Raw genomic sequence first — 26,907 nt, forward strand, 5'->3', positions numbered from 1 at the left:
ACAATAATGAATAATATGTAAAAACAAATGCATCTTACCTATGACTAACAGACATTTATTAAAGAACATTTCTCCTTTCCCACTGAAAATTCCTGTATTATTGTTTTTCTCAAGTATTAAAATAGCTCATTTGCTTTTGCCTCTAAAGAAATCAAGACTGTGTTTTAAGGAACATGGTTTCTATGGTTTTACGTTCAGCAAGAGCAAATGAAATGACTACAAAAGTGTCCTGAACAAAGAACACGAAGTATCCAAATAATGCCAAAATTTTTTCTCTCTCATCTGGAGGGATATATGGAAAACTGAGAATACCAAATTAGCTTTGCTTATGTGCACTGTTTAAAGAGATTATACTTTTCAAGTTCACGTAAATGGTAATAGTATTTATATTTAAGTAAAAATATATTGATGTACCCTTGCACAGGAAAGCTATTTTAATCCAACTGTAGGACATTAGCTCCAGAGGGGCAGAGATTTTACATGTAGAGAGCAGTGTGAGGCCTGGGCTGTACCCCTACTTCAAAGATATGGGTCAATAACATTAAGCCTCAGAAATTCTCTCCGCCATCCTACCAGCCTCACAGAGCATGGCAGTGAAATTCGAGGTTGGAGGTTTTGAATGGGGCAGTGTGGGAGTTGAGAAGGCAAATAAGGAGGTGGTAGAAACTAGAGACAGTAACTTTATCATTACCGATTTTTATTTTTACTGTTTCCTTGCTGTTTCAGATGTAACTGGCTGATCAATCAGTACTGTAGAAATCCTCATGCTGAACAAGAGATTTATGTCTATTTTTTATTAGTTGGGTTTTACCAGTGAATTCTACCACACACCTAGAACCGCTGCTGGCACCTAGTAGGTGCTCAATCAAGAGCTGTTCACCCAGGTTATAATACTAATAGCTAATCCTTCAATGTCACTTGCTATATGCCAAACACTGTAGTCATTATCTTCCATGTATTATTCTCACAACGGTGTTATAAGACAGGTACTGTCCTTATCTCCATTTCTGAGATGAAAAACTAAAACACATGGCTGTAACTTGCCCAAGATCCTATGTCACCAGAGGTAGAAATAGAACTCTAGCCCTAGCAACCAGCCCGTGGAGTCTGGTGCCAGTATCGGCGACACTGCTGTGCCTCTCTGCAAGTTAAGTCCTGGGACGTGAAGGTGGCTGTTTACTTACGCATTCCTTTAGTGGAATCTGAGAAATTGGTCTGAGTGGGAAGATCAAATTGGGGAGCACTGAGGTGGTTCTGCAGAGGAGACGGGTGGCACTTGAGGAACAAGAAACAGTGTTGTTTTGTATAATTACCTTCCCCACTCAGGTCGCATAAAGTCTGGCAGAAAAGCCTCCTACATAAGATTGAGTGAAAGATGTAGTTGTCATGATCGCCGAGCAGGCTGAAGTGACAGAGTAAATGACCTCGCTGGAACAGGGCCGCTCTCCAGGAACCAGGATGCACAGAAAACCAGAAGAATTTTAGGGTAATTTGAACAATATTTTCAGGGATGGCAGCACAGGTTTCTTTCTTCGCAGCAGGCAGCAGCAGGCAGGGAGTCCTTTTTAGGGCTCTGTTCTTATCACCTAAAACTTCCAAAGCTTAACTGACTGCCAGGATAATTAGCCCCCCTGCATCCTGGAGGTTCTTTTAGATCCACTTCCGATACATTAACGAAAAGAAAGAAAATAATCATTTTCAGGTTGAACAGCCTGGCCCTTGGATTCTGATATATGGCAAATTGCAGCCCAACAGGAAACGAAACCACGTTTCTTTAGGACAATTTTGAAAGAAACCTATTATTTTTCCCCTTATGTTTGAGTGCGTAAAATGGTAATATACATTATAGATTTTAGTATTTACGATGCCTCCAAATGGGGGGTTGGAATCAGAATAACGGCACATTGGTACCGGAACAGATCAACTGCCGCCAAACCAACCCTCTCATTTTATATTAATCACAACCATCTGAATGAAACACCAAGTAGAATGTCCCGTACTTTCAGACTGCCTACTGATCTTAACGCTTGCTCAAGCCTTCAGTCTAGGGTAAATGATTCAAATCCTTTTCGCTTATAATGCTCAAGGAGATTTGTGGATCTCAAATCCATGGTACGGTTTCGCTGAACACTTACAAGAAATAACAAGGAACCTCTACATCAAAGAAAGGGTTACAGTGTTTTGTCTTATCAACACAAGCCCACATCTATCAGAGGAAAAAAGATGGCTGTTGGCATTTGGTATTTTCGTCAACCATACCAAGGCATACGGCATAGAGAACATTACTTCTGAAAGATACCGAAGTCTTCTAATGTATTACTGTATTAATCCAAATTGCACATCAGCTGTACAATTTATGGTCCATCCTCGATACTGAATATTATTTAGTCACCCAAAAAGAGTGAGTGAGCTATACCTGTTAGCTTCCCAAGTGAGAAAAACAGGTAGAAGAGATGTTTTTATAATGTAATCTCATATTAATGATTTGAATATGATGATAAAAACAGGAAGAACAATATGGAAGAATATGTAACAGGTAATTAAAGTGAATTGCCTAGCTGAGGGTGTGAGTGGGGATGAGAGATAGAAATAAATGTGCAAGGAAGTGGCAATCAAACAAAGAGAAAAGAAGAAAAACATTTCACCTTAAAACGTGTGTTGTGTGCATTTCAAATTGCACATGCATATAGAAAAGACATATCAAAATGCCATGTTAAAAAAGCATGTCATCACCCAAGAGAACATAATTATAAACAGGAATACAGTCCTCATACTATATGAGTTTATGGCCATGGAATGGTGGACCTTCCTATCCAAGAATATGAGCAAGTTCCTGAGTTCACACGAGGGAACAGAACGAGCTGGGCTTTCAGTTTGAACATTAACTTTGCAAGTTCCCAGCTCTGTGAAATCAAGTACTGTTCACATTGAAAAATGAAGATAGAATTGCGTATGTTACTGTGAAAATTAAATGAGATCATGCAATGCAATAATTGAAAACTGTAGCAAGCTTTGGGGAGAAATAATTTTTTCCTCCTTTAAATTCCTTTTCTAAGTGATTTCTCTCCTAGCTGTCTTTTAAAACCTAGAAGTTTTAAGTTTGAACACTGCATGACAATTTCACAATGACTCGTATCAAGTATTAGGTTATCTTGTACACTCTCTATGTGGTATAGCTGTAGTAGATTGGGGAAATCGACAAGGACCAAATTGATCAGAGAGGCTTCGTGGAGGGAAATTTTGAATGACGTGTGGAATTCTCATGGGAGTAGACATTCCAGGTAAAGTAAAAACCTGAACAAGGGTACTCTTTCTGGAACCATAATTTGTGTTTTCTTCAAAGATTTCCTGTTGGAGAAATTAGATAATGATGTTGGTAATGCAGAGTTATTGTCTAACTTTAGGGAAGTGGCATTGAATTGAAAGGGACTAAAGAGATGATGTTATCAAATTATTAAGTACTCTTTGTTGGTTATGTCTAGCGTGCAGATTGTGGAGTACTTGCTGATAGATTTTTTTTTAAAACACTTTTCCTAATTGTTATATTGTGTATAGATACATTTATATAAATATATTTCTATTGTGTGTAAATATATTTATATACAGTGTAATCAGTCAAGCAACATTTTTTTTTTTTTACAATTGGGACATTATTATATCCAGTTAATAGCAAATTTTCATGGGGAATTTATCTTATACTTCTTTGATGTCCATTCTTCTCATTGTTTGAAGCCAACCTTAAAGTATCAAATTCTTTGACTGAATCCTATAATCTTGTCTCATCCCCGTATATTTATCAAGTAAAGAAGAGTTTGTAAATTAATATGACAAAACTTGTGATGCGTTTTAGAGGTTGAGGAAATTGAATCTAAAATCCTAATATTTACCTCACTCACCATCAAACAAGGAAGTGAGTGTTACATGAGGAATAACAGCCAAATGGAAAATAAATCACTACTTTATTAGCAGTTTGGCAAGCTCCTTACAAATCCCCAAAGAAGATCTTTCCTGGAAAAACTGAGGTAAAGCCATATTCTGAGCTCACGTCTACACTGGTAGCCTAATCCTTCTGCCTGCTGTACCTCACCAATTTGAGATTGCTGGGCCATATCTTCCCCTGAACACTCTAACAGAGACAAGCATCGAGGGCTTTACCTGAGAAAGCCAGTTCGCTGAATGGGCTTCCAGTGTGGAATACCTAAAGCAAAAGGCCAGACTATTCAGAGGGTCCAGACTCTCTTATATCAGTCATATGATCACAAGGCAGCAGAGGGCAGTAACACCGATTCATGAAGCAAAAAGGAGAAAAGGTTCTTGTCCTCAATGAAGAACAAAAGTAGGCACAATGAATGTCCTGAGTTTGGCCTAAACAATTGTAATACAATGTAATGAATATTAAAATAGGATAAGTACTAGAGAAAGTGCTGACACAAAAGTGGAAGTGATTAATTCCTCGCATGAATCCAGGAAGGCTTCATAGAGAAGATACATTCAAGATACATGTAAAGATACATTAGGGATAAATAATGTTTGTCAGAGTAATGATGTTCACAAGGAGGAAATTCTAGGAATTGGGAATTTGGTAACCCATGGTAAGTTTTGGGACAAAGAAACAGTTTGGTGTGACTAAAGAAATTTTCAGAGGGAAAAAAGTAAAAACTGAAAGGTCTGAAATCTTATTGTTGGAGGAGGACATCAAGAAGACTTGACATGTGGTTGACCTGCAAGCTGGACATGGGCACTTGGAGGCTCCTCACCCCTTCACTGTCCTTGGAATGTACATCCTGCTTGTCTTCAGTGCTCCAAGAAGATACCCCAACAATGCAGTCTTGAGATTGGAATGTGGCATTGAGACCATCTGGATGGTATATGTGACGGTCTCTATATAAACTTTTTTTAACTTTTTTTTTTAATGTTTATTTTTGAGACAGAGACAGAGCATGAATAGGGGAGGGTCAGAGAGAGAGAGACACAGAATCTGAAACAGGCTCCAGGCTCTGAGCTGTCAGCACAGAGCCAGACGCGGGGCTCGAACTCACAGACCGCGAGATCATGACCTGAGCCGAAGTCGGCCGCTTAACCGACTGAGCCACCCAGGCGCCACTCTATATAAACTTTTAAGATTTGATGGGTGGGTGTAAAGATCTACTTATTTGTGGCAACCTAAGACAAATCCCATAAGACAAGTTTTCTTGCTTATTGAACTTGCCTTCTATCAATCTGGAGTGGCCTGCCTCTGTCTTCGGTCTCACCCTGTCCTCCACATATGGGGGCTGTTTCAGAAGCCACCCAGGAGGCTCCTAAGGAGGTTTGAACAGTATGCTAAAGAATACAAGCTTTATCCAATGATATCTAAGGGAGGGTTGATAAAATCAAGACACTAGAATCAAGGTTTGTCCTAATGATATGAATAGTTGGTTATCTCTAAAGATGCTATACATATTTCCATAATATTCCCTATGGTAGCTATAACAAATTATCAAAAATTATCAATAAACTTGCGACAAATTTTCAACAAACTTGGTGGCTTAAAACAATATACATTTATTATCTTACAGTTCTGGAGGTTAGAAGTCCAAAATAGGTCAGCCTGGGCTAAAATAAAGGTATCAGCACATCTACTTCCTTTTAGAGGCTCTAGGGAAGAATCTGTTTCCTTGTCTTTTTCAGCTTCTAGAGGCTGTGAAGTTCCCTTCATTTGTAGACTTCAGAAGTCTTCAAAGCCAGCAACGGCTGGTCAAACCATCTCGGGCTGTGTCACTCTCTCATGCTCTCCTTTCTCCCTTTCTCATTCACAAGGAGGCTTGTGGTGACATTGGGCCCACCTAGATAATCCAGGATGATGTCCCCATGTCAAGGTCAGCTGATTAGCGATCTTAATTCTTCTCTCCATGTAACCTAACATAGTGGCCACAGATTCTGAAGATTAGGGTGTGAGAGTATTGGGAGAGCTATTATTCTGCCTGCCATACATCATTCGTATGTATTGATTGAACAGATTAGTTTTTCAATACAACATGCTTATAACCCTGTTCTATAATGACAATGGTAATAATAGGTCACAGGCTTAGCGTATAAGAGATCAGAAGATATAATGAACATTTATCATGGATTCTCTAAAAATGTGTAGGGACATATTGGCAGGTAGCTCATCTTTCTTGAGAAAATGACTCAGCAAACAGTAGCTGTATTCATTTAGATAACATTTTATTTGTTAGAGCAAGTTTTGACAGACTTCATTTTAAAAGCTGGAGAAATTAAAATCACAACATTTAGTGTGTTGGCATACTTCCACAGGCAGGTGCAGACAATTACATATTTTTGAAATAAAATCCCTGCTTCCACATTTTAATGAGAAGATTTGAGGATAGATAGAAACCATACATTTAAGCAGATATGCTTTAATAGATAGTAGAAAACTGTCAGAAAATATATCCACTGTGAACATTTCTACAGTTCTCAGTGATTCCTTTGTTATAAATAACATTTTTAAATGTGTACTTTTCTGAACAGAAAAAAATGGCAATTCACCTTCTGAATACTTTCATATTTACAATGCCCTTTTAAAAATAGTAAGTTAAAAGGGAATATTGTCATGTGAACTATAATATTTCCAAAATTAAAAGAAATAAAGAACTCAAATATACTAGCCTAGTGAGATCCAATATTATTCACTACACTGAAAGGTTATAGAAGAGAATACTTCAATTTTTATATACACTATTTTTACATTTACAGCCATGAAAAATATTATAGTTGACACATTTATGTATTTCTGATTAAAGATTTGAAGTTATAATCTATGAAATTAGTATGGAAACAGCACATACCTCCTTATGATGTTAACCCAAAAACCAGAACATAATTGCCTGCCTTTTCATTTGTAAAGTTTTGTGGGTTTTTTTTCGAATATTAGGAAAGAAAATAAATATAGAAAAGGTCTAAGTTGTTTTAGTATAAATTTAAGTTCAGAAAAATTCATGCAATGGTAAGAAGTGTTTATTCAATTATTTCAGCTATAATTTCTCATTTAGTTTACAAAAAAACAAGTTTACTCAAAATCCATCTCATTGTTATAATAGCCATTTCCTTTTTACTGCTTTACATTCTGCCCCTTCATTCTCTCATATTCCACTTTCTGTAACAGAGCTCATTACTAATGTGATAGGGGACTAGTTTCAAAGGCAACATGAGTCACAAAAATATCAATCCAGTGGTTTCCTTCAGGACATTCATATATTTCTTGTGTTAGAAAGAAAGTCTTTCCTTGGGCGCAGTGATATCACTCCTGAGAAACCAATTACTTTTCAAATATTTGCAATACTATTTTGACATAACTAACTATGTCATGTGGGAAAGCAAACTATAGCTATATGGTACATAATTATGGTATCTTATCTACAGTTTCTACACTGTAAACAGAAAAATGGATTTAAAATACTTATCTAGTAATTAATAATTAGATCATTGATTCAAGTCATTTTTATACATTGGCCATCCACAGCTTGGTTTTCTTATGTAGAGCAAAAATTATCCACAGTTCTCTATTTTTACCTTAAACATCCAAAACAACAAGGGACATTTTTGAACAATCTATAATATTCTTCTTGGATCTAAAAAGAAGAAAAAAAAGAAATGTTAAACATAATTGCAATGGTCACATCAAATTATTTTCAAATCACATTAAATTGTTATATTTCGTTTTCTAAAGTATGATTTTCTCATTATCTGTCAGAATATGCTTAAATTAATATCAGCTATGTTTACATTCCTAAGAGCAAGTTTTTTTTAAAGCATATTTCCATACGAACAGATAGATGTTCCAATTATTTTGATACTAAAATGTACTGCATTAGGCAATAAAGACAGCACAAATCCATGAGAATGAGAATTTTTATCAATTTGGTAGCCGATGCTACATGAATATGCTATAGGGTTGACCGCAATTATAATAAAAGAAACTGCTTACTTTTCTAGATAAGACACACAGGAATAAGAAGATGAACATCCCCTGGAAAGCATTGCTGACAGTGAAGAGGTAAGCTGTTACCACTGATGCGTGCACGACATGGAGAACCCCAAAGATCCAGGTGGTGCCGAGAAGGAACAGGAGAGCAAGGGCTCCTCTGGCACAAGACCTGTAACACATTTGAAATGTTTCGGTTAAGAAAATGACATAGACTCAACACATCCCTAAACTCCTCAAATTATGTGGGAAATGGCTTTTTGGTACAATTAAGAAATCTTCTGCAAAGACCAATAAGGATTTTGAAACTGATACATCATGCTAGTTACGTGGGACAGCCTTTAGGGTATGTTACTGCACCATGACAGGGATGCACTTCCAAAATGAAGGCAACGCTATTAAAATAGGGTATTTTTCAAGGAATTTCCTTAATCTTTAAAAAAAAATTTTTGAAGTTTACTTATTTTAGAGAGAGAGAGAGAAAGAGAAGGGGAGGGGCAGAGAGAGAAGAAGACACAGAATGTGTAGCAGGCTCCAGGCTCTGAGCTGTCAGCACAGAGCCCGAGGCAGGGCTCGAACTCAAGAACTGTGAGATCATGACCTGAGCTGAAGCTGGCCACTTAACCAACAGAGCCACCCAAGCGTCCTGGAATTCCCTTAATCTTAAAATATTTTTACCTAGTATACTGCAGTGGATGTGCTTTGATTTCAAATCAAATGTTGTAATAATTCCTGAAGGTAAGACATCTATCTGTTAGGGAGCATTTTCCCTAAGAAACCTTGCAAAGTATACCGGGTGGACTTGGGTGAGTACATGTGCATGACATCAAAGGAAGGTTCTGCTTTCCTTTCAGGTTTAGTAAAGAAGAAAGCATAAAATATAAAACTAGATTCTTTTTTCTGCTGTTACAATACAGTTGCCTCAAAATAAATTCATGTCAGAATACCGCTTTCTTAAAAATTAAAAAAAAATACATGCACATACTCTTACATATTTTCAACTTACTGCCTATGACTTCTGGTAAAACAACATTCAATCCTGCTCACTGAGGACATTGCTTTGAAAATGAGGCAACTAATGATTATTTTCTTATTCATTCTTTGTCCAATCATTCTCTCCTGCAGAAGATGTTTTAGCAGTATACCTCAGAAAATGAGTCATTTTCAACTTTATTAAAACCAGCACACTACATGAAGCTATGAATGGTGAGGAGTAAAAGAAAGTAATCGATCAAACGTTTGCTAAATCCTAACTATAAATCTTGTGTAAGGTATTGAAACTACAGGAGTGTTTCCAAGCAACACAAACGTTAGTCGTTTCTAATGTTCCCTATAGTACACTTCAGTTTTTCCTGAACAAACCATTTTCGAGGTCTCAATAAATCAGTTTTAAAGAGAGGGTTGAAGGAAAAATCATGGCAGCATGCAAACTAGGAGTCACAAGAAAGAAACACAGTTACTAAGCTCTGAGGAATGTTTTCCAAAGAAAATCGCTAAGGCCAATTTTTGCCTTAAAACACAGCCATCATCTTTTCTTTCAAAGGGGATTATGTTAGAAAAGATGGCTTTACTTACCATTTAATCTGTGGTGATTATAGTCTTATTAAACATATTTAAAATGCTATTTGACAATAAGTTTTTTTAATATGGCAGAAGAAAGTTATAAAAAAAATAAAAAAAAAAGCCTTTCCAAGAGTTATTTGTGCCTTAAGGTACTCAATCTTTTAACTACTAAAGAAATAGAGTGAAAGAGACATTTACCTTATGTTCTCATAGCAACTAACTTCTGGTTTCAACCCTGCAGTGTGACGAAAAACTTTGTATATGATAAATCCAAAAGCCAAGAGATTAACCTGAGAAAATAAATGAATTTCAAAGAAAAGACCGTTTTCATAGTAAATTAGATACATATAAAGGGAATAAATAAATAGTAAAGATTTCAAATAAGATGGAAACTAGAAAATCTTAGAACTTTTACGTATATTACAAAGTACAAACCCTCTGATAGAAACAGATCTGGGGTTGATCTTTATATCACTGAAAATTGTTGGTACAAATGGTAATACAATTTGCCAAACTGTATTAAAAACAACCTGTTCAAGAAACTTCTTCAGATGTATGATCACATCTACAGATTGATGATTATCAGCTGCTGCCAATAATAAGATTAATATGCACATTAAGTAAAATTTTGGTTTGAAAAACTTTGTGAACATTTGAGAAATCAAATTTTTCTTCATTCAATTGTGTGCTGTTTCTTCGATGAGAAGTGTTAGTGATAATTCTGTCAGCTTTTAAAAATTTAAACTGGAAAAAGAGATCAGAGGGATTAGAAAACCCAACAAAACACCTTCAAACACCTAGAAAATGTTTGAATGTACTTTCTTTTGTATGGTTCATCTAGCAATGTCGCCTAATATTTATGCTGAAATTTCTTTCCCTCAGATTTAACCTCAGAATCTTTCAAAATATCAATCAATGAAAGAAATGTTTCTGAAGGCATATGTATTTTATTAATAAACATTTATCATTCTATTATTTATATTTATTTTTATGGGCTACGTAGAATACACACAATTTTTACTCCTTTTAAAGTGACTGCTTATGAAAAGTTTCCTCTTTCCCGTATTTTTGGAAACCTTTAGGTCATATTTGTGGTCCCAGAAGACTAAATTAAGGGTACCTTTTAGTGTATGTCCACTTTAATATGAGAATACTAACAATTAAAAATATTATAAAAATAATTTGTAGATTAATCATTTATTGAATATATTTTATTAATCCAAACATTTTTTCAAAAGCCATTTTGTAAAAATAGCAAAATGCAGTATTTTAATCTAATTCTTATACTAGTATTTCAAGAGTTTATAGCTATGGAAAAAATTGGCTTTTTTCCCCTATATTCTAAGAAGTTTTGTATAACTTCTCAAAATTTACTAGTTACTATTATAAATAGCAGTATGAAATAATGGGTCAGATAATTTCATATAGTCACTTCTCCATGGAGAAGTCCTTGAGAGAAAATCTTAGAGGAATGAGGGTCTATTCTGTTCTTTCTGCTTCCAAATAACTATTACTTCTAATTATATGATTAATGAATTCTAATTACAATAATTCTTTGATAAAAAGAAAAGAATTCAGCAACTGTAGAGGGGGAGAGAAAGCATATTAAACTTGATTGAATTGATAGTTTCACCCTATCTTAGCTCAAATAACTAACTGAAATGATAGTTTAATAATATTTAAGTTTGTAAGGAGACTATACTTATGAAGGACGGATGCATCATATTTTCTAGGGTTTTATAGCTATAGCTTCTTTAAGTAAATTTGGAAACAACTGTATTTAATTCTATAATTATATGCATATATTTTTAAATAATAAAAAGTATTATAATTCGGCTAGTATAAATAATATATGTCAAACCACTGTTGGTTTGAGTATTTTCGAAGAATTTTTATGAAGTATTTATATTGAATATGTCATCTCAGCAAAGAGTTGTGAGATAGCTTTTACAAAAAAATTGTTTTCTAGTTGCATGCATTTTCCATGTGACTAATTTATAAGATTAACTAAAGTTTCTTAAACTGTTTACAATAAAACAGGCTTGAAAAATAGTTGCTCATACTGCTATGTCTTCTCAGAAGTACGTATATATTTGAAATGTTGTTCCACATCATTTTATAAGTATGTAAACTTATTCCCTATGGGTGATCCAGTTCTGGAAAGTACATTTTTGTGTCCAATAGGGAGAATGTTTACATACTTATAAAAACCAGGTGTTGCTGGACAAGCAGGAGACTAATTCCTATTCCATAATTTTATACTTTCCCAATTATAAGAGAACACAGATAAAAATATATTTATCAAATGGTGTTACAGTTTTACGTAATGAATAAAATCACAAACATGTTGATTATATTATCCACATTCATTGGTACTAATTCAAATATATGAAGCTTTTTACATGTATTCTAAACATTTCATAAAGGGCTCAAGTCTCTGGGATAGTGGTGAGAGGTGGGTATATTAATGAACAAAACAGACATTGTCCTTTGTTCTCATAAATGTATTAAGACAATTCTATAGTAAATTATCACATAAATACTTATAAATCTACAAACTGTGATAAATGCTATCAAGTGACAAATTTGGGTTATTAGGAGAGACAAAACAAGGGTGGATTAAGATAAAGGTTCAGGAAGTACTTCTCTTAGGATTTAGTATTTAAACCAAGACTTAATAAGTTATAATGCATTAGCAGATCAAAGAACCCATGAGGCTTGAGAGAGTTGAGGATATGGTATACGCTGAAGGAATTAGCAAAGGGGACTGGGGTGTAGTAAATAAAGGGAAGGGTAGTATGAAAAGAGGTGAGTGAAGTAGACAAGGCTGAATATTACTTAGATTTTATGTTAAATGCGAAGGATTTTAATTTATTCTTCCACTTCCCTTAAAAGAACACTTTTAAGCCTTTTCCTTAAGAAACTTACAGTATAATGGAAGAGATGACCAGTCAATCGATAGGTACAACACTATTCAGTAAGTGCCCAGTGACTGCATAGTAGTGTAAAAGAACACAGGTAATGGCACACTAACATATGATTTCTAAGCCAATCTTGAATGACTATATATGATTTATATTTATAAATATATATTATATATTTATATATTTATAAAATATATATATTTATATATATAAATATATTATATATTTATATATATAAATATATTTATTTATTTATTTATTTATTTATTTATTTATTTTGAAGGAGACAGAGTGTGAGTGGGGCAGGAGGCAGAGAGAGAGAGAGGGAGAGAGAGAATCCCAAGCAGGCTCTGTGCTGTCAGAGCCTGACGTGGGGCTCTGTCTCATGGTTAGTGAGATCATGACCTGAGCCGAGATCAAGAGTTGGATGCTTGACTCACTGAGCCACCCAGGTGCCCCTCAAAATATTATCCTTAATGTCCTACCCAACTGCTTCAGTAGGTCTAGTAGGCATCAGGAGTTGAACATGTCAAAAACCAAGCTGCCTTTCTTCCCCCAAAGAACCTAGTTTTGTTTCAATCTCCTCACCTCAAAAAAAAAAAAAAAAAGTTACCTCATCCTTCTAGAAGATCAGGCTTCTTCATCAGCAAACCCTTCTCCTCTACCTTTACAACATATTCAGAATATGACTACCACTTACTGTCTTTGCAGTGCCTCTCCTGGGAGAGGCCACACTGTGCCTCATCTGGACTATTGCAAAAGCCCCCTAATTGGTCTCCCAGCTTCTGTCTTCGCCTTCTATTCTCACATTACAGCAGTCAGACTGATCCCTTTCAAATGTAAGTCAGACCATGTCTCTATTTAGAATCTTCTGATGGCTTCTCATCTCACTCAGAGTTAGATCTAAGGAGTTCACAATGGCCTCTAGATTTGTCTCACTATACCTCTTCTCTGACGTCCTACATCTCTATCCTTTGATCTCGTCACTACATTCACATTCAATTCTCTGTCCTTCCTCCAGCCCACCAGCGTGCCCTAGGGTGGTTGTATTTGCCGGGCTTTCAGGAATTGCCAGGGTAAATTCCTTCACCACTCCTGTTTAAATGCCACCTTGTTACATACTGCCTCCCAGTGTATGTTTATTGGAAACTGAAACCCAAATGATAAAATCAGGCTTGAGTTCAATTCGATGGCAGTGTAAACCGTGACAGTATTCTCTACTGTTCTGGACAATGAAAATTCTGTATGCAAACACGTTCTTCCCTTGCCTTAGTCATTAGAGCACTGACAAAATTTTTGACCAAACTTCAGTGAGCCTCCTCTGAGCTCTCTTCTCAACTAGGCCTCAGCATTTGGCTTCAGCGTCCACCTTTGCAGAGTTCAGTTTTATCAAGAATCCTGCTACGTCAGCTTAGAGAGAATCCTACCACCCTTGATATCTGGTCACTCTCAATATCTAATTAAATTCCTCACCACCCCCAACCTTGGTATCTGATCACACTGGCCTGCCTTTTAGCAAGAGTCCTGTTAAGTAAATTTAGCAAGAATTCTCCCTACCCTTGCTATCTGCTCTTAGTAATTTCCCACGCATCTCCTTTCCCCAACACACAACCTGATCCTTGGCTATAAATCTCCAGCTATATTTATTGTATTCAGAATTGAGCTGACTCTCTCTCCCCTATTGCAATAGTTTTGACACCTATCACAGTAGTCCCGAAAAAGTCTTCCTTACCAACTATAAGAATAGTTTTTTTCCTTAACAAAACTCAGAGACAAATCCACCATCATATTATAATATTCAGCAAATTTGGGGTAACGAAAAACTTACATTGGCTGCTTTTACACTGCCTGCATTCTCTCTTAATCCATAAATATATAAGCTACTTTAGATCCATGTTTAAATAGAGTGAAAAAACCATAACTAAAGAATCAGTATCACCCAAAGGCACATGACTTTATTTACTTAGAGTTGGAAATTAAGTTGAAACTCTGCATTCTACATGGCAAGGAAAAATATTTTCAGGAGGGAATGTTTTATGAAATAAGTACAAATAGTCTGAGAAGATAAAAACAAAAGCCCAAACCAAGATTATATAGAATTAAAAGTTATTTCTGATCATGAGGAATGGTTTGCAATTATTCGAGAAGTAACGACTTTGAGGCTAGATAAATAACTGCATTTTAGGTTAAATTGTTGGAAAGGTACTACTAGCACTGTGTTTATGGGCAATTCTGGCTCCATGATAACGGACTTGAATACTTGAGCGATTCTCTAAAATACAAGGAACATCATTAATATGAACCTTAATTAAGAAAATGGTGCCTTTCAAATGATTCACACTCTTGATCATTAATGTTTACCAATGTGTGCTGATTTTATCAGCTGTGGTTCCCTTTTTATTTATCACTAAATATGAGTTCCACGAAAGCACAGGGGCTAATTAATGACCTACAATTGAACAGAGTCATTCATTATCCTTTTTGTTTCAATTAAAAAAAAAAAACAGTTTTAGCTTGTCAATTAGGAGTCCTTAATACTTTTCTGGGAATAATAAGCAAGACAAGCACGTTAGGTGGCAAACAAGAACTCTGAAATTCATTGCCGCACTTGAGAATATAGAGAGAATGAAAATAGCTGCGAAAAAAAAAATCACTCAAAATCATGAAAACTTAACCCTTGAGAGAAAGCAGTATTTTAAATTTAAAGTCATTCCCCTAGCTTCATCTTAAGGAATATTTATCTATACGGAGATCTATTTCTTACCTTCGTTGATTATATACAGTGGCTTCAAAGCCCGGCACACATGCTCTGATGTTTGATGGAGTGCATTAAAAATGTTTAAGTACCTTATTATTTTTTTTAAACAAAAAATTTACATAGATAAGCTGGGGAGAGAGCATGAGCTAATTCTGAAAGATTTAGACCTACAGGTACATTCAACCCAAGGGCTTCAAATTCAGACTTCAAAATGAAGCATCCCAATCAGTCATTTTTCTTTTCTTAGTCTTTTTCTCAATAATTGATGAAGCCATCTATATGCTGATGTCAGATCTCACCAAAAGGAATGAGAAAATTTCTCTTACAGCACTTTTAGACCTATGCTTTAATTTTTCATATACATCAAATGGAATCTGGTTCATTTAAGAATGTGTCATGATTACAACTGCTATGTCCTTTCAAATAGTTTTATTACCTTTAAATTAACTGGCCTAGTTAATCTGCTTCTGCCATGGACAAAGGGTGGGTTTCCACTAGCCTACCGAGAGGGCACTAAAAGCAAAAACAAAACTCACAAAAAACAATGACTCATTTTCAGTCCCTAGATCACTGCCGAGATGGCTCAGTAGTTTGCAGTTGAAGCTTTAAAATGAGAAGATATCATCTCTTAACTAAAAACAAATTTACTAGCTACACTGGAATCAAGTAGTCGGAGTTTTGTCTTCATTCTGATTTTATTTCTTAATTGGAATCACCCCTTACTTCCTTACTATGCTAATTACAGAGTATCAGAAAAAATTAGAATATGTGATAAGCAAAAAATGTACCCCTCTTCTGAGAAAATGGGCACAGCTAATGTCTGGAACCTGTGAATACAGCAGAAAGGATTGTGCAGATAGAATAAAGTTATGGGCTTTAAGTTATCCTGAATTATCCTGTTGGTTCCAATGTAAGCACGTGAGCCCTTAGAAATGAAAGAGGAAGGCAGAAGGGATTTAGCAGCGAGGTGCTACGGAAGAGAGGAAGAGAGGCAGGAGAGAGGAGGCAGAAGTGGAGGTCAGAGAAAACTGAAGACAAAGGAGGTCGTCAGTCAGGAAATGTGGGAGGCCCCTACAAATTGAGACTGACCTCTGTCCCACAGCCAGCAAAGAAATCAATTGCATGAAACTGAATGTGGCCAACAACCTGAAGAAGCGTGGAAACAAATTCTTCCCCCAGAGCCTCTAGAATGGCTGAGGCCTTAATTTTAGCCCGAGTGGGACTCTCAGCAGAAGAAACAGCTGAGCCATGCTGTACCCAGACTTTTGACCTCCAGAACTGTGAAACAGTAGATTTGTTGTTTTGCCACTAAATTTGTGGTAATTTGTTTTGACAGCAACAGAAATCTATGCAAGGTAAAAGACATGTAAATAAAAAATATAAATTACATATATATATATATATATATATATGAAATACCCTAGAAATACTGTGTTTCCTATATTTTAAATAAAAATTTAAAATCCAGTTTAAAAAAATACGAACTTATCAATAACTCGTATTTATTATTGATGTTCTAGATATGTGATGAATAATCAATTAGACAAAAACTTATTTGTGGATTCTGTTTCTACGTTTCTTAGAAGATCAACACAAATTATAACTAGTACACAATTTCCTTTTCAGTAAGTCAGAAATACAGTTTATACCTTCAAGTCCTTGTCACATTTTCTTCTGTATAACACACACTTTGATAAGCCCTTCTCATAGGGTTGTCTCATTAGTAAATAAAAGGACAAGATGCCTGTTAAATTTGAATTGCAGTTAGATGACAAAAACTTTTTTAGTATAAGTATCTCCCATACAATATTTGGGGCATGCTTAAAAAATAACTTGTTGTTTATCTGAAATTCCAATTAATTGGGCACCCTGTGTTTTGTACGGTCACCACAACTCCATAGCTTTAAAATTATTTTCACATCTGATCTTTTTTTGTAACCTGACGACACTAGCTTCTTAGTAGAAACCCCCAAGGACATCACCCTCTCCACATATGACAGCTTGAAAAGAGATCTCAGAGGAAGACGGGGTAAATTTTCAGATGCTGCAACTGTTGTGGAACCAGAACATGTGTGTATGTGTGGAGACTGATAAAATATATAGTATACAGTGGACGAAAGCACATACAAAAGGTTTGAGCCCAGTAAAGAACACACCCTGGCCAGGCAGAACTTCCCATTAGAAATCCCTTGATGTACACGGTGACAGTTATGCTGAGAAGTGATGGATTAGGCTGGCACCTGTTAACAAACTTGTGTTAAGGAAATAATGGCTAGAAATAAATTTTCTAAAGCTTAGATGTAAAATTGCATTAGTACGAATTTAGTGAAAACTTGGGGCGCCTGGGTGGCTCAGTTGGTTATGCATCTGACTTCGGCCTAGGTCATGATCTTGTGGTTCATGAGTTTGAGCCCTGTGTTAGGCTCTGTGCTGACAGCTCAGAGCCTGGATCCTGCTTCAGATTCTATGTCTTCCTCTGTCTCCCTCTGCCCCTCCCCTGCTTGTTCTCTCTCTCTCTCTCTCTCTCTCTCTCTCTCTCAAAAATAAATAAACATTAAAAAAATTCAAATTTGGTGAAAACTCACAGAAATTATGATGGTACAGTATTTGAAACAGCCGAAGCAATCTGAAAACATACTAAACATTTTTAAACAGGTTCTAAGTATTATAAGAGGAGAGTATCCTTCACAGAACATCTGAGATATTAACAGTATTCATGGTATAAATACCCTGAGGTTTATTCTTTAGAAGATAGCAATGCTCTCCCACCAAGCATGGGCTGCTGGGATTTACAATTGGGTGAACAGTTGTTCTGGGATAAAAAGCATTTTGCAGGTAGTTATAAATTGCTGTAACATTGAAACTTGGGTCCATAACAAAAACAATATTTATGAGCATTTTCTGTGTGCTAGACATTATTGTTAGTGCTATTTTTAATTCATTTCACCCTCACGCCAACTTTTATGGGGGTAATTCTTAATATTCTTAATATTATCACTATCATTACATTTATTTCACAATTAGGGCAACAGAGGCACAGAGAGGTTAAATAATGTGCCCAAGGTGACACAAGTAGGAAGTACCAGGGCAAAGATTCGTACATAGTAGACAGGATAGGGAAAATAATGCCCTTAAGCTCTTTACAAAACTACCAAACCACAGATGAAGGGCCAGTAAAGAAAAATTAAATTGGCATTGAAAATTTCACAAACTTAAATGTTTAGACATTTATTATATTAGCTGCTAATAGTTACTTAATTTTAAAAATGGTCAAAAGTAGAAGAGTGAAACAGCAATGAGTAGTGACATGGTCAGCTGTCTGGCATTAGTATTCATTGAACTTAGTCAAGACATCAGTGGTGAAGGTCTTGTAAACATGAGTAGGATTTAGTGCGTTATGCCAGTGATCCCCTAGTGGAGACGCCTGTCTTCACTGTTCTCTGTGATCAAAGAATCTAGGAATGTGATAGTCTTATGGTCCATGTTGGTGGTCAAGTAGAATGCCTTAAAATAATCTACTGGGACATAGGAGAAACACATTAGAATTGCCGTTGATACTTTTCCAAGGAAAATAAAGGTTTATTATTATTATTATTTAATGTTTATTTATTATTTTTGAAAGAGAGAGTAGGGGAGGGGCAGAGAGAGAGACAGAGAATCTGAAGCAGGCTCTAGGCTCTGAGCTGTCAGCACAGAGCCCGATCCCACGAACCGTGAGATCATGACTTGAGCCGAAGTCAGATGCTTAACTAACTGAGCCACTTAGGCTCCCCAGGATTTACTATTTAAAATATATATGACACTCATGCTCTCAAACCATTCAGCAAGATGAGTGTTTGTTCCTAAAGGTAGAGAGGTTTGCCCCTGTTGTTATGTAGTTATGTAGTTTTAACAAAGTAACATGAATATGTTTTTAAACATTATGTAGTTTTAACAAAGTAACACGAACAAAGTAAAAAATTAGGATCTAAAGTGTCTCCAAGTATACTGTGGGTTAAAATTAATCCTGATAAAAAATATACACATGGGACAATGACAGAACTGACTATTTTTCTACTTATATGGTAAGTTGCTATCCAAGCTCTAAGTCCATGTGGGTCAACCAAATTAAAATACATAAAGATCTACTCAGATTTGATAAAATGTCATTTAAAAATTCAAATTATTAAGAGGGCTATTTGAAATATGAATTTAGATCCACAATTTTCAATCATATTTAAAGTAATAATCAATTCAACACATAATTTCTCTAAAGTCAATAATACATGTTTAGCAGTTTCTTAATGTTTTCTACTTCGAGTTTTAAAAAGTCATGCACCATTGGAAAACAGCTTTGCTCTCCATGATGAGGTACGTTAATTGAAATAATATCTGGAAAATAATATGGCACAAACTTAAATGCATTCATTTATACATTTAAATACACATTCCTTTTAGTAATATTATTTCAAAGTGCAATTAGAAAGCATTACTGAAGATGTGAAGAAATGAATGTTAGAACAGAGCACTCAGTGTGATCTATTGGCTATACATTCACACAAAAGTACAGATTTAATGTCTCTTGGTGAAGTATCAGTTCTGATAACCATTAAAACCAAGTGTTAAACTGAACTTAGATCTACACTTTTGGATTGCTGTATTAAAAGTGTAATCAATATTCCATTTAAAAATCTAATAATATTTTAGTGAGAATTATTAAATTGAAGCATTGTTATCTTCAAAATTTTGAATTTATATTTTCAGAATGTGTAATAATATATATTGTATATATCATATAATGTGACAGATCATATTAGGCAACTACTAAGTATATACAATTTTTCAAGATGTAAACTATTTATTAAGATACATATATTTTACTGATGGGCTCTTGAGTTGAAAAATTTGGAGATCATTACCTTACATATAATTTGACAGTATGAAAAGAACAACAGATGTGGAGCACCTGGGTGGCTCAATTGGTTAAGCGTTGGACCCTTGATTTCAGCTCACATCATGATCTCAAGGTTTGTGGGATCAAGCCCCACACTGGGCTCTGCGCTGACAGTGTTGAACCTGCTTGGGATTCTCTCTTTCCCTCTCTCTGCCCCACACTCACTTGCATGCTCTCTGCCTCAAAATAAATAAATAAACACTTAAAAAAAGTAACAGAAGCAACTTCAAAATAAATAGGATAAATGGACTCAGAGCTACATTTCATGGGTTTGAGTCTTAGTGCTGATACTTATTTACTGGTCAATTTATTTAACTCTTTGTATTTCATTTTGTCCTATGTAAAATATGGATAATATTACTATTTATCATAAATGGTTATGTATAGTAAGTTAAATAATATAAAGTACTTAGAATAGTGCTCAATATATAAATTCTCAAGGAACATCAATTATTCTCACTAACGGCAATTATGTTTATATAGAAATGTGTTCTTCCAAATTATCTCAACATTTGATGTGCCCAATGATAAATATAACATATTTACTCCACACTTGGATAAGAATTGTTTTGTGATATAGTCTCACTGGACCTATAAAAATCACCTTATATCAGACTTATACCTTTCAGTCTTTATTTTGGGCAATATGACCTCAATAGAAAACAGATGATCTTTTTCCACTTTCAGGACTTTCCCCTAAAATAATGTTAGCAAAATAAATACTTCAACAATATGTAGTATAATTCAACAATAAGTCAAACATTTATTGTTCATATAAACAATTTCTTATTTTTTGTTGAAACTCCTCCAGGGTAGAACTGAAGTTTCCAGGTCAAAAATCTGGGTATCTTCAAAGGTTTATAGAAAAGGTAGGAGTAATTCAAAAGGCAATCTATAGATAAAATTACCAGATAACTTAAATATAAGAAACATATTCTTCATGAACCCAATATTATATTCTGGGATATTTTATGGGAGAGGATAGCTATCTTTTCTTAAATCACTCAAGTGTAGAATAGAGGTCAGGAATTTTTTTCTGCAAAGGGACAGGTTGTAAATAGCTTAAGTTTTGAGGGCCATATGGTTTCTCTTACAAACACTGAACTTTGCCATGCCATTAAAGCAGACTTAGACAACACACAAACAAGTGAATGTGTCTCAGTAAAAAATAAATTAAATAAATAAATAAATAAATAAATTAATAAATAAATAAATTTATAACAACAGACTGTGGACTGTGGCCGTTGCTGACTCCTGGTCTAGAATTCAGGATCCATAAGGGTAAGGACTTTTCTCTATTTTATTCACTGACATATTCCCTAGGCCTAGAACTATGTCTGGTATATAAAAGATGCTCAATAAACATTTGCTGAATGAATAAAAGGATGAAGGATGGAATACCTAAATCTCACTTACCCTTTATGATCCATGTGAAGAAGCATTCAACCATTAATTTGATTAAACATTAAAAAAATTTGTTTTGTTTCACATCATGCAGATTTTGACAAAACAATATCTTATTAGAAATCTATTATCCATAAATAGATATAGCAATAGAAACTGAGGGATATATTATACATTATTAAAATGTAATGACCCTCAAGGAATAATTTTGCATAGAGAAATGATGAAGTGGCACCTCCTTTATTTTATGTGTGGATACCTTGGAGTATATGCAATATTTTGCCTCTAACAGAAAGGGCAGACCCTTGGATTTTATGATGTATATTCATTATTCACAGTTGGGCACGAAGCCACAACAACAGTCTTAATCACAAGTAGGAAGCATATGGCCTCATTCGGAAGATATCTTCCCACATCCCCTCAAGTAATTGCTGAATAATTGCTCCATTTTATTATGGCTAAAAATCCTTTTTTTTTTTTTTTTTAGTGTTTATTTTTCATAGAGAAAGCATGATCGGGGGAGGAGCAGAGACAGATCTGAAGCAGTCTCCATGCTCCAAGCTGACAGCACAGAGCCCGACGTGGGGCTCAAGCTCACAAACCACAAGATCATGACCTGAGCCGAAGTTGGACCCTTAACCAACTGAGCCACCCAAGGCACTCCTAAAAATCCCATCTTGATATACAATCATCTTAGACACTAAAAAATTCACACTCTGTATTTTTAACATGTTTCCATTAGGAATATTTCAATAGCCGAACTTGTTTTCAGTGTTTGAAAGAGTAATTTACTGTCTTCAAAATGGAATCAAAAGGTGGAGAGAAATGTATAATGTACTAGAAATGTATAAACATGAAGAATAAAGTGATTCCGTGGGTGTAAGTGAATTCCATGGGCTTATTTTTGTAGCTGGTTTCAACTGTAGATGGTTATGAGCCGTAGCAAGATATTAGAAAAGTAACAAAAGCAAATGAGAAAAACTATATGTGAAGAACATTTATAATAGTTCCATTTAATGTGACAATGAAAACCCGGTGATGAAATCTCCCTTGTTAAGATATAAGCAAGGAAATAATTTCCTTATGTATACTTAGTGTGGAAAAAGAAGATAGAGGTTAGTAAAAAAAAAAAGTGTGTGTTTACACACACATACACACACAATACACACACACACAAACTTAATATTTATATACACACACCACACACACACACATAAACTTATATATAGATCATTTGACTGTAACTTATATTTAAAATATCTTACCCAATTAAATTCAAAGATGTATCTGCTGTTATTGCCAATTTTAAAGGTAAAAATAGAAGAGTCATAAGAATGTCTCCAAATTATTAAAAATTTTCCTTTTTTAACTTTTGAAGGATGCTTTTATTCTTTTAATTTCATTTCTTTTCTTATAGTAACTCTGTATATAGAATTGGCATCAGTATCTTCATGTCAATGTTAGAAATTCAGGGCACAGAAAGAACCCACGTTGTATACTTTTTACCAGTTGGCTTCTGAAAATCTGTCACATTATTTGGCCAGGACCTCACTTTATTCAGCTAAACATAAAATGCCAATGTTAGAATTCTGAGTGAAAGCATACCCTAAATAGAGAGATCAATGCAGACAGATACACATAACAGTCATTTCTAAGGAGAAAAGAAATGAAGGAAAAGTGATGTGCTCTAAGGAATGCTTCAGGTATTATCTCTTTGGAGAAGTCCTCTCAAAATAATCCCATTTCTGCGGTGGTGATGATTTCTTTAAATTTCCTTTTGGGGGAAAGGAATGAACATTTTTGACTAAATACTGTGCTTGCTGCATCATTTATTTATTTACCCAGCATTATTGCCTGAGTGATAACTACCTGGTAAACCTCAAGGATAATACAGTGAGAGAAAATCCATAAAGCTGCTTTACTCTCAGAGTTTATAGTCTCCTGGAGGAAACATATGAATCAATTACTAATCAGTTATTTACACTAATACATAGGTAATTATAAATTAAGGAAAACAATTTTTTAAAAAGTGAGTTTCTGTGAAGTCATATAACACAAAAAAGTACACTACGGATCAATGAGTCAGGAAGGACTTTCCTCAGAAAGTGTTTTTCGAGTTGATATCTGAAAGACAAACAGGAATTACCTAGATGAAAGGATGGCAGGAGGGAAGCGACAGGGAGCCATTTTAGTGCAGAGGTGCTGAGATGGGAAGGTACGAAGCACTGCTCAGAAAATGTAAAGCAGGCAGTGTGATTAAAACACAAAATCCCATGGGAGGGTCATGTGGCTGACAGGGGCAGTGCCCCCAAAGTAAAGTGTCCACTTTATGCCTGTTAGCTGGGCACGGTATTTTTAACGCCTGTTGCCCAGTGTTCTGTTCAGATTAGCATTTGTCCGAGTTTTTTTTTTTTTTGTTTACATCTTATTAAAATAAGCCCAGTATGTTTGGTAATCTCCACTTCTACCCTGTCATGTCTCTTGGGGCACTGTGTGAGAGTCACATCTGCAGTGACCATTCTGACTTTCACATGTGCTCAAACATGGAAGATAACCAGTAATATCCCACCTCCCTCTCCAGACTCTGTCCAGATATAGCATAAACAGCCCCTTCTGCTCAAATAGGCTCAGACATGAGTGGTTAGGGACAGCTTTCTCCTTTGTCATCAGGGTGTAGTGGAAGAAGGTTTCAAAATGGCCATCATTGTCAGTCACACAGTGCTCTATTCAAAACCACTGTTGTTGTGTCAAAAAAATTACTTTTGAAAATAGATTTTTGATTGGAGCTGTTTTATGGGTCCATCAATAAAATGAACCCAATCTGAATGATTTTTCGTTACCTACTTTCACTAAAAGTGAACCTAAAAAGGTACAGATTTTGGTGATAAGTAAGTGAATATGGTCACCCTTACTGTAGGCTTTGTTAAAGATTTTAGATTTGACTCCAAGAGCAATAAAGCCAAGAAAGAGGTAAACAAGGGGTGGAAAGATGTTCAGCTTTGCCTTTCCAAAATATTACCTCAAGTACGCTAATGTGTGTTGTCTTAGAATTGTTTATACATGTCAACCTGATACACTTTTTTTATTTAAAAAAATTTTTAATGTTCATTTATTTTTGAGAGAGAGAGAGAGAGAGAGAGATAGAGTGCGAGCAGGGGAGGGGAAGAGAGAGAGGGAGACACAGAATCTGAAGCAAGCTCCAGGCTCTGAGCTGTCAGCACAAAGCCCAACATGGGGCTCGACCCACAAACCGCGAGTTCACCACCTGAGCCAAGGTTGGATGCCTAACTGCTTAACTGATTGAGCCACCCAGGCACCCCAACCTGATGCACTTTTTGAGAGCAACTGTCTCCATTTACATCCCCTTAGTTTTTCTAGCACAACCTCACCTGGGGATTTAATACTTGATAAAGTTTTGACCTATTCTGAAATATTCAAAGTGATGTACCTATTTTTTCCCAGGTTTTTTCTTTTCATACTACCTATACTTTTATTTTGATTTAATACTACCTATATTGGTAGAGTCATATTAGTTAAATAAAATCATAATAATTTTTCAAAGAACCCCAAAGGCTTTTTTTTCTAAAAAAATAAATCTTCTAACTAGAAATATGAAATTAAGGACAATTAAAAATGGGTGGAGCATTAAACTCACCTTTTAGCTTCTTCTCAATGACAGAAAATGGAAAAAGGAATTTGAGCAATTAGATGTCAAACAGGGCATTGGAAATGACTTACTGATGAATATGAATTAATGAAACAGTAAATCTCTATACTATCTGTATTCCACATACTGATCTGCAGTCTGATATAGTCAGGATGTTAGGTAGGGTATTTTGGTTAGTTGTTGGATATTCTTGGCAAGATTTAGATAAAGCAAAACAAAATGAGGGAAGAGATATTTATAAGGGCCAAGATTTCCCTCATTTTCAACAATATGGAAAATAATTTATTTTGACACCTTCACAAGCAAAATAAAGAACTGAAATTTTGTGAATAATTTTCTGAAACTCTGTAGTTGCTAGATCTTTCACAACTCAACCCTAAGACAGTTTGCCAGAATCTGGAAGAGAGAACAAGATCTTCATGGACCTAACAAAAATCTGCAACCTTCAGAAGGGAAGGACATGCGGTAGTGAAAAGGTGCAGAACATGAATCTGGAAAACATGAGCTTGTCTGTACCACTCAGTAGCTGGGTAATCCTGAGTAAATTGCCTAAGCTTGCTAAACCTTAGTTCTCACTTATTTAAAGTACAGACAAAATGGTGCTCGTTACCCAAATAAGTGTGAATTAAGCTCTAATGACTAAAGGCTGCGCCCTAATAGTGAACAACTTGGGGTCTCTTTTTGATCAGATGTCATTGGGAGGCATGCTTTCTTCATCAGAAGGAATTTTAAATGTTCCTTTCTTGGAAAAATCTGAAACTAGACATGACAACATTTACATATGAGAAACAGAAATCAAGACACAGCCACACAGATAGTCCATGGTCTCAGAATGAGTCATTTGTATTTTGCAGAGAATAATGAAGGAGATGGAGGGTTATAATAAATACTTACAGGAAAGATTAAATATTTTCTCATGTGTGGAATAAGATTTCTGCAAATGCTAATAAAGATTGATTGAAAGAAGGGCTCATTTTTGTTGCAGACCAACCAACAATGTCGGCAAGGACATTGTATTATGCTCAGAGTTAGATCAGAGGTACAACAATGATCAGAACAAGTACTGAACTTTTGGCCAAGTTTAAGTGAGTAGAAGCTTTTATCTGTTGTAGAAGGTTTTATCTGTTGCCCACATAAGAATGTACATAATTTGCTTTAGTATAACCAGTTCTCAAGGAATTGGTATACTTGAAAAAGTTATAAATAGCAGAACCCCCATAGGGATTTATAAATAAGTCAAGGTTATAGTTAATAGATTTAGTGAAAATCTAGTACACGTTATCTCTTACTAAATGCTATTACTATTTACATTTTGTTGTACTACCAAAGCTTTTTGTGAGGATTAACTGAGGTGTTAAAAGGGTTTTGTAAAGATTAAAAGACTATACAAATGTGAAGTGAATAATAATTCTAATGATACCTTGCTTTACCAACTCACTTTCACTAAATCATGATGTAACATCCCTCACTGTAAAGCTATATTTATAAAACAAAATACCAGTGATGAGCTTCACCTTGGCCAGTGTTTTCTAATTGGGCTTGAGAGACCCAAGGGATATTTTTTCCAGTATTCTTTTTGGATCTCTAATTTCTATAAAGTTATTCAATTTTTATGAAACTTTGTTAGTACAAATCCCAAGGAGATTATCTGAGAAGGTACGAATATAACTTCCACGTATGAGAATGCATTGA

The 26,907-nt window shown here is 35.2% G+C and overlaps 1 protein-coding gene across 5 annotated transcripts in view; it reads right to left on the reverse strand.

Moving 5' to 3' along the window:
* Positions 1 to 6,186: 6,186 nt before the first annotated feature.
* Positions 6,187 to 26,907, reverse strand: part of ADGRL4 (adhesion G protein-coupled receptor L4) — a 110,012-nt gene continuing 89,291 nt past the window's right edge. For 2 of the 5 annotated variants that reach the window (XM_040470739.1, XM_040470740.1), the window contains 3 exons: positions 9,728 to 9,819; positions 7,970 to 8,138; positions 6,187 to 7,613 (listed from right to left, as the gene is read on the reverse strand). In XM_040470739.1, the coding sequence (XP_040326673.1) occupies positions 7,551 to 7,613; positions 7,970 to 8,138; positions 9,728 to 9,819 (324 nt within the window). In that variant the 3' untranslated portion in view covers positions 6,187 to 7,550. Of the gene's footprint in view, positions 7,614 to 7,969; positions 8,139 to 9,727; positions 9,820 to 17,751; positions 18,727 to 26,907 lie in introns of those variants that run through there. The other 3 variants (XM_040470741.1, XM_040470743.1, XM_040470742.1) reach the window with 3 other exon arrangements.

The sequence above is a fragment of the Herpailurus yagouaroundi genome, unplaced genomic scaffold, assembly GCF_014898765.1.
Source record: "Herpailurus yagouaroundi ecotype Mexico unplaced genomic scaffold, PumYag 77, whole genome shotgun sequence".
Taxonomy (NCBI): Eukaryota; Metazoa; Chordata; class Mammalia; order Carnivora; family Felidae; genus Herpailurus; species Herpailurus yagouaroundi.